At 47.1% G+C, this 16,542-nt stretch overlaps 1 protein-coding gene across 7 annotated transcripts in view; it reads left to right on the forward strand.

Moving 5' to 3' along the window:
* The window catches only part of GRIK2 (glutamate ionotropic receptor kainate type subunit 2), a 240,358-nt gene that overhangs the window by 121,081 nt on the left and 102,735 nt on the right, over positions 1-16,542 (forward strand). For 6 of the 7 annotated variants that reach the window (XM_064170071.1, XM_064170069.1, XM_064170072.1 and 3 more), the window contains one exon: positions 6,813-7,036. In XM_064170071.1, the coding sequence (XP_064026141.1) occupies positions 6,813-7,036 (224 nt within the window). Of the gene's footprint in view, positions 1-6,812; positions 7,037-8,449; positions 9,771-16,542 lie in introns of those variants that run through there. The other variant, XM_064170076.1, reaches the window with a different exon arrangement.

The raw sequence follows: 16,542 nt of genomic DNA on the forward strand, positions 1-16,542 counted from the left end.
TCTAACGTTTTACTGGTCTCTAAATGGTTTCCACCTGCAGAACCCATAAATCTGTCTTGGGTTTGGGGTTTCCAAGTCGTCTTTGCTCACAGATTTCACTCCAAAATGTCTCATTCAGCTACAGAGCTTTCCCATTTTGGATAATAATTATTCCTTTCCTTGTGCAAGTTTGCATGACATGCACTGAGCAGGTTTGCATAACAAAAGGGCAACATAATGTGTCCTTTTAACACATAATGGGTGGTACTTAAAGAAGAGTCTCTTCAAGTACAACATTTGGGCTGCGTTTTTGACAAATTATGTCAGACTTGGGAAGTTTATTTGCTTATCCAAGCCTTAAGTGTGAACCAGAGCCCAGAACCGAATTGAAGGCATTAATAATGCCAAATGTTTGGTACACATAGCACACATCTGAACTCTGTTCCTTTAGGGGGGTGATGTTTGGAGGGTGACTTTCCATACAGCACACAGCTCTGCTCCTTAGGAAGGTGATGTTTGGAGGGGTGGCTTTTCATACAGCACACAGCTCTGCTCCTTGGGGGGGTGGTGTTTGGAGGGGTGACTTTCCATACAGCACACAGCTCTGGTCCTTGGGGGGGTGATGTTTGGAGGGTGACTTTCCATACAGCACACAGCTCTGGTCCTTGGGGGGGTGATGTTTGGAGGGTGACTTTCCATACAGCACACAGCTCTGGTCCTTGGGGGGGTGATGTTTGGAGGGTGACTTTCCATACAGCACACAGCTCTGGTCCTTAGGAAGGTGATGTTTGGAGGGTGACTTTCCATACAGCACACAGCTCTGCTCCTTAGGAAGGTGCTGTTTGGAGGGTGACTTTCCATACAGCACAGAGCTCTGCTCCTTAGGAAGGTGATGTTTGGAGGGTGACTTTCCATACAGCACACAGCTCTGGTCCCTGGGGGGGTGATGTTTGGAGGGTGACTTTCCATACAGCACACAGCTCTGCTCCTTAGGAAGGTGCTGTTTGGAGGGTGACTTTCCATACAGCACACAGCTCTGCTCCTTAGGAAGGTGATGTTTGGAGGGTGACTTTCCATACAGCACAGAGCTCTGCTCCTTAGGAAGGTGATGTTTGGAGGGTGACTTTCCATACAGCACAGAGCTCTGCTCCTTAGGAAGGTGATGTTTGGAGGGTGACTTTCCATACAGCACAGTGTTTTGGCAAGGCTGCAGCTGAGGTACAGTCAGTGTCTGAAAGAGCAGCTCTGTGAAGATAGAGCTGGCAAACTGAATGCCTGCTGATTCCTGTGGAATTTTTATGATGTCGTTTTCTGGTATCTCTCTTGGCATTTTATTCTCTCTTTATCTGCCCCATACAACAACAAAAGACACAATGCCCTTCCTCCCTCCCCCCCTCCTAGTCTCTGTGTGCATCTAAAATACTGCTGCTGGTGTTTCAGTTCTCTTATCTGCCTGCATTTAACTTTCTTGTGCTTTCTGTTTCATTTCATCTCTCCTGATGTACCTCTGAAGTTATTTGAAGGCTATCTGTTTGGAGTGCTTTACTTTTGATTTCTTGGTGTAGATTTATTTACCTTGCAGATGAAACCTTCCTGTTCTATGCCAACCCATTTGTCTCTGAATTTCCAGGAGTCATTTTTAGTTAGGTTTGTTATCTAGGCAGCTTTCCACCACAAAGCTCTTACTTGTTATTAGCATTCCAACTCCCTCTCCTCGCCTCATGTCGTCGTTCTTTAACTGTTAAGTGCCTGTAACGTATTTTCCCTGGGTCTGTTGGCTGTTTCAGACATTCATATCACCTTTCAGTTGTTACTTGCATGCCTTCTTTTCCTCATTAAGTAGCATTTCACTGCTGTGTGAAATCTGTCCTGGGGTCTCTAGGATAATTTATGATGATGATTTGTTATATGCCAGAAAATACCACTTGTGATTTTTGTTCCTTTCAGTCTACTTACTCATTCATTAATCCACAACTTCAAGTGCTCTGACCTTTGCTTTCCAGTGTCATTTGTCATAAGCTAAATAAGCAGCAGCTGTTCCCCCAACAAGCAGCTAACCACATCTCCTCTGTCCCTTCGGCTTCTGCTTTTCGACCCAACCAAGCTGAACACATTCACAGACTTGCAGAACCTTACCTGCAGTTCTTACCTTGCAGGTCTGAGCTTCTCAGTGTAACTCACTCCAATATGCTTTAGAATCAACCAGGTTGGAAGAGACCTCTCAAGCTCAGCCAGTCCAACCTAGCACCCACCCCTGTGCAATCAACCAGACCATGGCACTCAGTGCCCAGCCAGGCTTGGCTTCAACACCTCCAGGGACAGTGACTCCACCACCTCCCTGGACAGCCCATTCCAATGCCAATCACTCTCTCTGCCAACAACTTCCTCCTGACATCCAGCCTAGACCTCCCCTGGCACAGCTTGAGGCTGTGTCCCCTTGTTCTGTTGCTGCTTGCCTGGCAGCAGAGCCCAACTCCACCTGGCTACAGCCTCCCTTCATGGAGCTGCAGACAGCAATGAGCTCTGCCCTGAGCCTCCTCTGCTGCAGGCTCAACAACCACACCTTTTTTTTTTTTTTTGGTGTGCTTTAAGGTGAGAGATCAGAGAGATCACAGCCTCCCACACCACAGCCTGGTCTACAAGCTGGTGAAACACGTAGGTTTGAGGGGTGGACCATGAGATGGGTAAAGAACTGGCTTCATGGCCACACCCAAAGAGTGGCTGTCAGTGGCTCCATGGCCAAGTGCAGGCCAGTGACAAGTGGAGTCCCTCAGGGATCAGTCCTGGGACCAGTCTTGTTCAGCATCTCTGTGGGTGCCATGGACAGAGGCACTGAGTGCAGCCTCAGCAAGTTTGCTGCCCACACCAAGCTGTGTGCTGCAGCAGCCAGGCTGGAGGGCAGGATCCATCCAGAGGGACCTGCACAGGCTGCAGAGGTGGGCACAAGCCAAGCTCAGGTGGTTCAACAAGACCAAGTGCAAGGTCCTGCATCTGGGTCGGGGCAATGTCAAGCACCAATCCAGGCTGGGCAGTGAGTGGCTGGAGAGCAGCCCTGAGGAGAGGGACTTGGGGGTGCTGGTGGAGGAGAAGCTCAGCAGCAGCCAGCAGTGTGCACTTGCAGCTCAGAAAGCCAAGCAGGGCCTGGGCTGCAGCAGCAGAAGTGTGGCCAGCAGGGCCAGGGAGGGGATTCTCCCCCTCTGCTGTTCTCTGCTGAGACCCCAGCTGGAGTACTGCATCCAGCTCTGGAGCCCCTGGGACAAGAGGGCTGTGGAGATGCTGGAGTGTGTCCAGAGTAGGGCCAGGAGGATGCTCAGAGGCTGCAGCAGCTCTGCTGTGAGCACAGCCTGAAAGAGTTGGGGCTGTGCAGGCTGGAGCAGAGGAGGCTCCCAGGCCTTGGCCTCTTGTGGCCTGCCAGGATCTGAAGGGGGCTACAGAAAAGCTGGGGAGGGACTTTTGAGGCTGTGAGGGAGTGCCAGGCCTGAGGGGAATGGAGCAAAGCTGGAGGTGGGGAGAGTGAGGCTGGAGGTGAGGAGGAAGTTGTTGAGCAGGAGAGTGGTGAGAGGCTGGAATGGGTTGCCCAGGGAGGTGGTTGAGGCCCCATGGCTGGAGGTGTTTAAGGCCAGGCTGGCTGAGGCTGTGTGCAGCCTGCTCTAGGGTAGGGTGTCCCTGGCCATGGCAGTGGGGTTGGAACTGGCTGCTCCTTGTGATCCCTTCCCACCCTGACTGATTCTATGGTTCTATAATCATCTAGTCCATGAGCTCCCTTCCACCCTGGTGTTCTGATGGACTTTGAGAAAGTAGGGTGGGAGTAACTGGCAGTGGCTCATGTGACTTTGGACAGTGTCCTGTAGAGCCTGAGATGTTCTATTTCTTCCTCCCTCTTGTCCTGGTCATTGGTTTCCTAGCTAGAGAGCCTGTGTTTGAAGCTGGCTGGATGGGTGCAGAGTGAGTGCCAATCTCCAGTCTATCCTGCCATGTGTTTGAGTGGTGGAGGGAATGCCAGGTTGTGATTTCCTTCCTCCTGACATAAGCAAGGGTTTGCTGTTGGCACTGTCTGCAGTGTGCTCCTTCCTCACGTGCTGCAGCCACTGTGTGGCTGTACAAACTCTTGTGCTGGAGTGTCCTTGTCAGACTTGTTTGTTCCTAATTGCTCTTGGAACCTTTTTTCTATAGCAGCTCCTTTACCCTCAGCACTCTTTGGATGCTGTTGCAAAAAGGCATTCTCTGAGGTCCAGAAGTGCTCTTAGCATTATGCTTTCAGATAGATAAATCTGTTTTGTTGGTTTGAAAACTAGGACTGTGTACAGCTTCATTCTAAAAACACTGGAGCATACCTCACTGCCGGGTGAGAGAAGTGCAGTTCCTCATGGAACTTGTCAGAAAGCCCTTTTAGGATGTCAGTGTGGGGTTGAAGGGAGTTGGAGTGTTGCACAGCATGCACAAGAACCAGACAGCAGAAATCTGTGCACGCAGAAAGGTTCTGGGGGAGGGGAAGCCACTCTCTGGCTGGTGGTTTAGAAAAGGCCTGCTGAAAATGCTGCTGCTTGCAGCTGTGCTGCTTGGGTAAGAGCATTCCATGCTAGTGATGCTGTTTCTGTCATCCCTAAGCTAAGTTTACATGCAGTGTGCAAGGAATGCTTAGTTTACAGCTTGCCAAGCCTTGTACTGTGTCATTTCCCTCCCTCAGAGCTTCCTTCTTCCTTAGGTACACAATGACAGGCACACACATGTCCACAGCAGCCTGTTAAGAGCTGCTAGGAGATTAAAAAGCAGCTGCTGGTGCATTTCTTGTCACTAGGATGTCTCTTAATTTAACAGAAACAGAGCCCTTGAATGCCACTTACTCATCTCCCATACATGATTACCTGAACTAAAACTAGATCCACGCTGACAAAATGCTGTCTGTTCTCTGATTTCATTCTGGATGCTGCAATTGATTAAGAGTCAATGAGCTACAAATGTCCTAATGATTTCTACAGCCTAGTCAGATGCACTCCCTGCAGCAGCACTGCCGAGGGGCAGCTCTTTGGAAATGCACTGCTCCTGGTGTAGAATGCTCTTTGTTCTCTACCACTACTTGTTCTGAGTCTGCACCACTTTACGTTACCCAGCCCTTCCCTGCACTGCTGCAAACACACTTGTGAAGCAGATGTGAATGAGCTTCTAAAGGGCACAGCTGGGATGGTTTGGGAGTTCCTCACACTCCTACTCTTATGAAACCACCCAGACTAGACTCAAGTGGCTGGAATGTAGCTTTATAGTCACAGCTTAGCACAAGATACAAGCAGATAGTTGCAATATTTACACTACAGACAGCAATAGACAAGTTAAAGGTAATACAGAAGCACAGCAGCCCTCCCAGAAACCAGAGTGCCCAGGAGGGGCTCCCAACCACCCTTCCACCTTCTTCCCACCCTTCTACCTTACCCCAGAGTTTGCCTTGTGTGCAAGGTGAGTTTGGAGGATTGGCCAGGGGGGTTAGAAGCAGAAGGATTAGTTACACAGAAGCAACTCAGGGCAAAACAGACTCTGAGAGACAGACACACACACACACAGAGTCTTATTACACAGTCTTATTTATGTGTCCTTGTTCTTATCCATCCCAGCAAGCCTCTGAGTGCAGCAGCCAGCACCATTGGCTCCTTTTTACAGCCTAGAACGTAATTCTTCTCACCAAAACATTCTAGCTAGGCTCAAACTAGCACAGTTATCTATGTTTGTGTTCTAGCTTTTATCCATCCCAGCAAGCCTCTGAGTGCAGCAGCCAGCACCATGGGTTCCCTTTCACAGCCTAGAATCTAATTTCTCCCATTAAAATATTCCAATTTGCCTCAGACCAGCACAACAGCAAAGACATAGGCTGAGGTGTACATGTGCCCTGCACTGGCAGTGTGAAGGCTCAGCTTGACAGGGTGCTGAGCCAGCTCATTTCAACCTTGAAAGATTGGAGCAGCTGGTCCTGGGGGTCCCTTCCAACCTGGCATGCTGTGATTTTGTGTGATTCTGCCCTGTGTAAAAGTTTCAAAAGACATTTCAGTGATGTTGAGTTATTTCCCCAAGGTGTAATATTTGCCTTTATTTCTGCCCCTGAAATGGTGCTTTTAATTTCTGTGCTAGTTTGGAGCAGGCCAGAATGGTTTGGTGAGAAGAACTAGATGACAGGCTCTGAAAGGGAAGCACTGGTGGTGTCTACTTCACCCATAGGCTTGCTGAGATGTATAGGAACAAGAAATAAAAACATAGGTAGCCACTCTCACTGGGGCTGCTGGCTGAGCTGCATCTCACTCTCTAACCTCATCCTTCAGTTTGGACTAAGCCACTTTGCTTTCTAACCCCCTGGCTGAGCCTCCATTCTTCTTTGGGACTGGGGTAAGGTTGAGAGGGGCAGGGGGAAGGTGAGGGGTGGTTGAGAGCCCCTCCTGGGGACTCAGGTTTCTGGGAGGGGAGTTGTGTTTCTGTATTACCTTTTACCTGTCTGTAACTGTATATACTGTAACTATCTGCTTGTATGTTGGGCCAGCTGTAAATATAAGCTTCATTCAATTCCCAGAGCTGGCTGAGTCTAGCCTGGGTGATTTCCAAAGTGTGGGGGGGCAGGGAACACTCAAACCATCACCATTTCCTCTGGACACTGCTATGTCAGTTCAGCAAGCAGGAGGTGGAATCGATCCATTTCCTTGCTCACGGGGAGAAGAGAGGCTGACATTTCAGCCTGCCTAGGGCGAGGGCAAGCCTCCTCCTCCTCAGCAGCCTGTGTTTTGCCTGACCTGCTTGCCTGCCTCAACCTGCTTCTCTGGCTGACGCCTGTTTCTCTTTCTGTCTTCTGTTCACAGAGAGCTGACCTTGCAGTGGCACCCTTGGCCATCACCTATGTCCGAGAGAAGGTCATCGACTTCTCCAAGCCCTTTATGACCCTTGGCATAAGTATTTTGTACCGCAAGCCCAATGGTACAAACCCGGGCGTCTTCTCCTTCCTGAATCCTCTCTCCCCTGATATCTGGATGTATATTCTGCTGGCTTACTTGGGTGTCAGTTGTGTGCTCTTTGTCATAGCCAGGTAACATGCCAACTTTTGTGATTGTTTTGGCAATTGTTATCATCTTTTTCTTACTAATAATTGTCAAAAGTCACAAAAAAACCTTTCTCCTTTCCTGCTCTGATATTTTAACTTCGTGGTGTACAGGAGAATATCTCCTGAGGAGGGTTTCTCACTGTTAGCTTTCTCCACTGCTGTCCTCAGCCTCCAGTGGGTGTCACTAGGTCCTGGGTGTGCTAGGTAGCCTTCTCCTTTCAGCTACACATTTGGAGACGCTGGGAAGTGCCTGAAACGTCTCTCTCAGTTACCCTGTGTTTAGAAAGGTGAGGAGGCCTGGCACATTTATTTGGTTAGCCTGATTTCATCAGATACTGTGGTGGTTAGTCTCAGCTTGAGTGCTTAGCTGCCCATGTTAATCCTAGATGGAACAGGTTGCCCAAAGATGTGGGAGAAGCCCCATTCCTGGAAGATTTTAAGGCCAGGCTGGACGTGGCTCTGAGCAACCTGAGCTAGTGGAAAAGGTCCCTGCCCATGGCAGGGAGGTTGGAAATAGATGATCCTTGAGGTCCCTTCCAACCCTGACAATTCTGTGTCTAAATGTTGCTTCTACCTGTTAGGAAAAAAACAAATGACTTCATGCAGAAAACGTCTTAGAAGTAGGGCCACAATAGGTAGGTTTTAGTTGTGTGCTAGCTAAAATCCCTGGGAAGACCTCACACCATTGGAAGTCCCAGATGGGAACGTGTTTGGAGGCACAACTAGTTGAGCTGTCAGAGGTAAGGAGCTCAATGTAGCAATACTTAAGTTACAAACTGAGCTGCAGAGCTCACTTTTCCAATCTGTTTTTTACAACACAGACAAGCAGGAAGGCTTTGTTTGGTCAAAAAGTCCTGGTTTATGTAACTTTTCCTTGTGAACTAATCCAGACTTACTCCAGGTGCTCGCAAAGGTGTGGTATAGGTCACATCACTGACTTTGCAGAAGAGACTCAGGGCAGTAAGTGAGTGATTCCCACGCTGTAAATGTGAGCTCTTTGCTAGCAGTAGCCACTTCTGTATTTAAATCAAACACACGTAAGCTATATTGGCTTTTATCTTTTTAATAAGATTCTTTTCCCCCAGTGTTTGCCTTGAGAATGCAGCCTTAGCCCCAGGGTTTTTATGATTTCATTCTGTGGTGCACAGTTGAAAATCTTTGTGGTTTTTCTTTCCTTCCTTTGCTCTCACTGACATCAGAGCTCTCCATCTCTCTTACATACTATTTAGATATATCACTTTCCCTCTGCTAAGGGCAGAGACAGTATTTTAACTACTGCTTGGCAAGGAATTTAGCAAGGTCACCTGTACATGAAGGACAGGAGATACTGAAGTGATGTAGATAACACTGAAGCACATTCCTTAATGAGTAACTCCTCTTATGTGCCTTTTGTTTCAGGACTTCTTTCAACTTGCACTGAAAAAATTGCCTCAGCTCTCAACTTCTGTTGAAAGTTTCTGGGAAGAGCAGCAGGCTTTAGCCAGCTGCACATGCAGAGGTGTTCCTGTGGCACAGGTGCTCCTGAGAGCAGAGCTGAGCATAAATCACAGCTGTTGCCTCGTGGAACACCTCGTGTGAAGTATTCATGTGCACGTCAGAAAGCTCTGAGCCCATAGGTACTGCTGAAGGACGTTCTCAGCACCATGCACAGTGCTTCTGACAGGCAGCTCCCAGCACTCTTAGTAGCAGCTGAGTTCCTACCTGTGCCTTGAAAATGTGTCCTCTTGTATTTTGTAGGAAAGATGCATTTTCTCAAAGGCTTTTTTGTGGAGGTGTTGAGTCAGTTGGTTCCGCTGGCAAAGCTGGAACAAGTGTTTCCTTTCAAACAGCAGCACTACAGCACAGAGCAGCATTGCTGAACTCCTTTTCACTTGTCTGCTCTTGTAACCACCACCATAAATTCCTTTTGTGCTTGGGAGCATTATCTTCATTGTAAAGCAATGGCAAATGCACTTTATATTGAGCAGAGGAGCTTGGGTTTGTATCATGTGGCATAAAATACCTCATTTTTTTACACCTCCATTTATATCAGCTCTCAGACCTAGAGGCTTTTGATGCCTCCTAACTTGTACAATCAGATATTGGTAACACATTTAGAAAGCAAAGATTTAGGGTTTTAAAAGTCAATACAGATTTTATTCCTAATAGATTTTATATGTTCCTATAGATTTTATTCCTAATGCAGAATGAGTTAATGGTACGAGATAGCATTTTCTAATGCTCTAGAGGTAAGTTAGAGAAATGAGTCTAAGCCACAAATACATCTGCTTAGTGCTAAAGAGAGGAAAAACAAACAGTCAAAAGCAAAAGGGCCTTTTGAAATGCACTTCCCAGAATGTATCTGCCATGTAAAGGGAGGCACAGCTAGCTGAAGCCTGGCAGTGAAGAGGATTTGCAGCCCAGTGCTGACTGCATTTGTAGCACAGTTGATGTATTCTTCCAGTCCTGATGTCATGAAACTGTTGGACTGCACAGCACCAAGTTAACAGGTTCCACCTAGAGTCTCTGAATAAGGTTCTTAGTACATTACAAGTCCTCTCATGATGGATGTTTAGCTCCCAGTGTTCCATAATGATTACTGTGTGTTCAGTAAAGAGGGTGTATCTGTGTTTGGAGCAGTACTTGGGATGTCTTCTATGGTCTGGTGTGTTGTAATTGCAGCTCATCAGAGTATTCAGTGTGCAATATTTAGATGTAGACCTCCCATTTTGGTGTCAAATGTTTTGTGATTTGGTTGTTGTTTTATTTGTTGTGCCATGTCTTCTGAACAGTGCTGGAATGTAAGAGCTTGGTACGTGGGAAATAGTTCTGTTGTGGCACTTGGAATCAGTGCTGTGGTCATGCCCAAGGAAAGGTGAAGGGTCAAGAAGCTTTGAGAGGGAATTGCCAGAAAGATGTTGGCAGTGTAACATATCAGGCATAAATGAGAAGCAGTGGGGAAAAAACCTTAGTCTTTTTCTTTCTTTGATTTTCATTTCCCATCTAATTTGAGAACCAAAGGCAAAGAGCAGGAATCTTTGCCCACTCAACAAGTCATAGAGCTAGAAGAGTGCTTGCTGGCTGGAGGGCTCTGATGTCATTTTCCTGTTGTGGTCCCCTCACACACGAGGAGTCCTCTGTTGCTGTGTGTGCTGCAGATGTTGCATTGTGGCCAGACTGAAGAGGTGCATTGTGCAGTCACCATGCTCTGTGGGACAGGACAGCAGCTGTTTTTTCTCCAGGTGTGTGGAAACCTCTTGGTTCCACTTGTGGTTGCTGGATCTAAGCAGCTCTGGTGCCTGCCTCTGAAGGGTCATTTCCTTGTCTCGCAGGCTGATGGCTGCTAGGTAATCCCAGCCTGCTTGATGCCAAGCCTAGCTGAGCTGAGAGAGACAGGTTGCATTTCCTTCTCCTGTGGCAACAATAATAGATCTGATTCTGACAGTAGCTAGCACTGTCTGGAAGTGCCCTGTGCCATCTGATATCTCATTGCATTCCAGTTCTGACATCTGTCCTTAAGCCTCTGCCTTTACCCATTGCTTTGATTCAGAGTCCCATTCAAATCACACTTCAGTTGTGGTTACAAGGAAAACTATATCTGGGGTGAAGTGTACCAACTCCTTTTTGGAGTTCTGTCCAGCTCAGAACATTTCCTGCTCTGTGTAATGGAAAATGAGTGGAATCTCTCTTCATTTCTGCCTGTTGGTGCCAACCATTGGTTTATTTCTGAGAAACATGCTGGTGTCTTACGATGTTTTATAGCAGCTTCAGAGGTTGGCCTTTCCTTTCCAATAATCTGTGTACATGAAACAAGCCTCCTGGGTTTGATCCCTGCCAAAGCAGAGGTTTTGGTAGCTGGAGGATGCTTCCTCTTCTGCAGAGACACCCTGAAGAAAGTCAGTTTCATACTTTCAAAAGTGTTAAATGTGTTTGATTTATCCAAGTCTCCCAATCCATTGCTTTCCAAGTTAGCTTGTACCTGGCTTGCCTCATGGCTGTCTTAGAGCTTTTAGGGCCTCTTGTGTATGCTTTTAAACACCCAGGTCTTAGTGAGGCTTCTCTGAAAACACAGATTGGAGGCTAAAGCACTTAATTATTTTTATCCAGCCATATGGTACCTGACTTACTGAACTCCAAGCCATTCCCTGCATGCTGAAGGGTCTCTCTGTGTAGCATGGTCTGCTTGCTGTGAATGTGTCAGCCTGCCATAAAGCACTCTGCTCTTCATGCCCTCTCTTCATAACTGGAGGAGGTACACCTGCCTTAGCATGGTGCTTCGCCTTTACAGATCTGCTGTGAAGCAGACAATACCCTGGAGAAAATGATCCACTGATGGCAGGCCTTGATGATCAGAAAGGTCTCTTCCAAGCCAAATGGTTCCCTGATTGTGTGCTGAGCTCCTGTGCCTCTTGTGCCGAGCCGTCTGGAGCATCAGTAGCTCCTGTGTCAGTGAACATCAAACTGTGCCCTACTCACACTGAATTGCACCTAATCATGTTGAAGGGTTTGACCACCTTTCCATGCACCACTCTCTCTGCATGGTAGCACTTCTTGCTGTCTGCTCCCTTCAGTGGAATTCTGTTACCCTTCTCCTAGGTCAAGCCCTAGTGCCAGTTCCAACACCAAAGTGTTCAGCATCAACTGTTTTTCCCATTTCCTTGTAAGCAGTGACAAAAGCCCCATCACCACATTAGAGGTTTTTCCTCTTGCCAACTGGGATGTAAGACAATGGAAGAAGACAAGAGTTTGACAAATCTCTCCACACATTTATCTTCATCTTTTCTGTGGAGAAGCTCAGGCACAGCCTGCTGCTGCCTGCGACCTGAGCTGACTCCTGAGCGGTCTCTCTCTCTGCAGTTGGTGCATAGCCTTTTACATCTCATCAGTCTTCATTGTTGTTTCAGGTTTTTGATCAGTTGATTTCTGTCCTTGAGCTTGCCTGGCTGATTTTTCAAGCTACCTCTTGAAAAATCTCTCGGTGGGAAAGCAGGGATGGCAGAATGAGAGGGAGCTGCTGCTGCTTCTGGTTACCGTGGAGTTGCGGTTGCTAAATTACTGTGTTGATATTTAGTCAAGTAGGAAGTTGGAATATTTGCCCTTTATTCTTAGCAAGCATTCTTCCTGTGAGGATTTTATCTCCTGAGGCCTCTCTGGAGAACTGCAGCATATGTTCTGAGGTGTTTGCAGGAATGGATTCAGCATTTAATAGGGCAATCCAGATGGCAACCTTGAAATCTGCTTCTCTTACTGTCTTACGGTTTTAAGACAGTTTTGCCTCAGTTGCAATTCAAGTGGGGGAGTTGTCGTTGGGCCAGAAATGATCCTGTGGATAGACATGGATGCAGGCATGCCAGCAATTCCATACTGCCCAAGACTGTTCCACAGCTATCTGAAAGCCAGAGATTTATCTTTATTTTATGGCCCTTAACTGATTGCTTCCAAAAGCTTCTGCTCAGTCTGCTGCTTCTCTTAGCTGAAACTTGTGCTCAGTTGAAAAGCAGAACATCCATAGCACGGAATCTGCTTTGGGAGGTATCCCAGCAGTCAAAAGAGTGACATTGCTCATACAGGAATTTATGCTTACCTGATTGGGTTTAACTACAAGTGAGTGAGATCTCATCTATCTTGTTTAGTGCCTTGGGTGAGCAGCTTCTGTAGGGCTTCTGAGGGCTTTTGTCAGTGGTGAACAGCATCACAAACCCACGTCTGATACCTACCACGGGCTGTGATTTGTGAGTCTCTTTGTGCCACGTTACCATCCGTGAGCAGATGATCCCAAGGGCCTTTCTGAGAAAGGTAAAAAGCAGTCTGAGGAACAATGTTATTTAGTGTTGAAAGAGCCTGGTGTTGTTGGAACATATGCAGTGTTTCATCCTTATAATTAACAGCCCTTGCTAATTGCCAGCGCGTGTAGCACATGAGAAGAGTGTCGCATTGCTTGTGAGAAGCACTTTGCTGAGGAAAAAGCATCAGAGTCTCTAGCAGAAGTGCTGAATATTCTTTTCTGCTGTTGGATCACTGTGTTGTGTCAAAACATTGTCTGCTCTGCGTGTGACAAGAGAATCAAAGAGGAGACAAGTCTGCATTAGGCACTTTGTCTGCTTGCTTAGCAAGCCGTAGCATGGAATAGCAGTGACTGTGCCTGAAGAGAGGGATCCTCTGCAGGTGCCTGTGTGTGTTCAATGCTTTGGAGAAAAGCAGTGCCTCTTCTGCTTCTGGAGGTAGGGCAAAGGAGAAAGTTGCTTTACTGGGGCTTTTAATGTGTGTTTTACTCTGGCATGCATGGTGTTAGTGAGGAGAAGGGAATGGTAGCTCCCCGTGAATGCACAGTAGCAGTAACCTCGTGAGATGTGCAAACCCACGGAGACTTCCAAGCTAAAGAACAGAAGATAAGAGTCTAGTGAAATAGGAACAGAGTCAACAGGCATCTAAGAAGTGTTGTCAAAAGATTTTGACTGACTGGATACAAGTGGTAAATTCAAAGTGTGCAAGGCAACTGATTGACTTCTCTTAGCACCAGTGGCTGGGTTTACAGATTGCCTGAACGTGTCAGACAATGAATTCAACCAGCAGCTGAGCTGCTGTCTTGGAATTATTTTTCCCTCCCCCCAAAAAATCAAATCAGCAAAGCTGATGTAGGAGACATCCTATTGATTGAAGTAATTTCATGCATCCTGCTTGGAACACCTTGAAAGGCTTCCTCAAGAATAATGGTGGTGGTGGAGTTACAGTGATAGGATGATAAATGGAACATCAGCAGCCGTGATTTCCATTTGCCCTGCTCCTGGAGAGCTCAGGAACATGTCAGAACAGTGAGCAAAAAAGGCTGTGAGTGTGGAAGGGCTGCTTTAATGCCCAGTGAGCCAAGCATGTGAGAAGGAGCATTATTGGTTTGCTAAATATGTTGGCTCATGTGCCATGAATTTCTTTCTGTTGTTCAATGAAGAGGGAGACATAAACCACTGGAAGCAAAGCCAAGGTGAGATGGTGACTGTTAGCCCTGCAGAGCATCCCAGCCTCCAGCTTAGATGTGGAAGGGGATCGTAATGGTCATGAACCTTCCTCCTCATCCTGACTTTCAGCTGTAGAACAGGCAAAAGTGAGGGAGATGATGGTCTTAGGCCTCTCTGCACACAAGCAAAAGACTCCAGAGGTGAAGGCTGTGAGGCTTTTTGGGAGAGAGCTGAATTTGGCTTGCTTGTAACACAGAACAGCTGCAGATGCTCAGGGGAAGAGCAGATTCTGCAGGGTGGCATTTTGGAGCTCTCCTTTGACTTCTTTGGTTTCAGGGTTGCCTGCAGGACAGGAAGACCTGAGTAATGGAAGGGGTTTATGGATGTTAGTCTTTTATTCTTGCACACAGACCTTGTGTCACTGTGTGATGTTAGAAGTAGACATGGGTCTTAAGTTACCCTGAGATCCTTGTGAGAGAAGGCCAATGCCAGTTATTGGAGGAGGTATTAAATATTGGTTACAATACCAGGATTTTAAAGAATTACTTAATCAATTTCATACTTCAGAATGGAAAATAACTGAATTTCTTCAAATTTGGCTAAACCCAGATTTCCTAAATTCCTCTGACTCTCCAAGGTCCCTATCCAGGGTGTTCTGAAAATGTGCAAATAGAGCTGAGGGAAAAACAAAACAGAAAAAGAAAGCCCCAAATCAAAAGAGATTTACCAAAAGCCCTTGTTTCTTAGAAGCCTAGAACATGCCTTCCTTGGAGGGGAAGTAGATATGAGACTGGGTTTGTGGCTAAATGTTGCACCTCAGCCCAGAAGCATATGTTTAAAATAAGGAAAGAAACTGGCACTTACTGCCATGGTCTGCTTGACTGGACAGGGCTGGGTGCTAGGTTGGACTGGATGAGCTTGGAGGTCTCTTCCAACCTGGTTGGTTCTCTGATTCTCTGTTCCCTGGCTTTGAATGTTGTTCAGTAACTGGATCAAAACAAGACTGTTCCCTACAAAGTCCTGGAGGCAGAAGTCTGAGGATTGGCTCCTGCTTATCTTTCTGATTTAGCTGCTAAGCAGAAGTCTGTGTGGCTCCTCCAGCCTCCAATTCATTAAGAGCAGGAGTTTTTCAGGCACCAACAGGGCCTGACCAGAAATCAATCTGAAGGCAAGGAGCATGGTAACAGGTTTTGATGCTGAAGCTGAAGCAGTAGTGTGGCCTGCAAGCATTTCTGTTTTAGCTGTGGAAATCCTCCAGTGTTCATTCTAATGATGGTGAAATTGCTTCAGTGTAAAGCTGCTCATGGAATTTCAGGGTGAAGAAGAGAGGTGAGCCTGCTTGGCTCAGTTCTAGTCTCACCAGGAGTTCTGCCTGTAGCAACAAAAGCCTCATTCTTACTTGAAACAGTGATACAGTTTGGACCTTTTCAGCACTGTGGTTAGGAACCCCCCATCAGCTGAGGGATTTAATGGCTTTGATTAGGAAAGAGTCAGCCTTTATGATATCAAAACCTTCATCATCTTTCATCATGCCAGAGAAGAGCTGAAATAGAGAGATTTTGCCTCAAACAGGCCTGTTCTGGCACTGTCCATGCTTTGTTTGGTCCTGTTTTGTTTCACGTGGCTGTCAGATGTGTGTGCCACCCGCGCTTGCCAGCTAGGACCTGCCTAAAGGCTTTACGAGAGAGAACCTCCAGCTGTGAGAACCATGGAGATGAGATCATTTCTGTCACTTCACCAGACTAAAGGCAGCAAACCACCCAGAGCTGCTGCCTCCCTCCTGCCTCCAGGAACACCACCCGGGGCACGCAGTGAGGTGGTGGCTGGCAGAAGTTTGTGCAGTTTCCTTCCGTTCTGCCAGATGTTTAAATCGGTTTTTGCCCTTTCCCATGAGGAGCAGCTTTAGTCTTACACAGAATAGGATGTCCCTTTGCTGTTAGCTTGCCTTTGTAGAAGCAGAGATGCTGTGTTCCTGTACCAGAGCACCAGCTCCGGTGGTATAAGACAGTTTCCAGCTAATGAAGTTCATGTTCTGGAGCAATTTCCTTGGTAGATACCTTGCAGTGAAAATTAGGAAGGTTTAGCTGTGATGTAGGTTCAGAGAAGTTCCTCTGCCAGCACTCCAGGATTAGGAAAGCCTCTGGGCATGTGGCTGACAGCATGTAAGCAATGAGCCTGGTCCAGAAGAAAAATGGAAGCAGTTAGCCCAGTTTTGTACCTTGCTCTGCTTTGTCAAGTTGCAAAAAAAAACCCACCCTGAAAAAGGCTTTTAATGAGTTTTCTTTCTCCTCCACACACTTCCTCCTCTTATTTTCTCTCATTTGCTCTCCCTTCCTAATAAGTGGGCATGGCAGAGGGGAGTGAGTGGATAAGCATGTCCAAATCCTGGTCAGCGTGCCCTTCATTTACTGCAATGAAAGGAGTTTTCACCTTGCTTCAAATGTAACTGTACTTAGACAGAGCTGCTGGGGAGGTGGACAGCAGAGGCTGCTCTCATTGTCCTGCTCCACTGCTGCTGCCAGAAGCTCAATTCTGCCTCCAGCTTAGATGTGGATGGGG

Source organism: Pogoniulus pusillus, chromosome 33 (assembly GCF_015220805.1).
Source record: "Pogoniulus pusillus isolate bPogPus1 chromosome 33, bPogPus1.pri, whole genome shotgun sequence".
Taxonomy (NCBI): Eukaryota; Metazoa; Chordata; class Aves; order Piciformes; family Lybiidae; genus Pogoniulus; species Pogoniulus pusillus.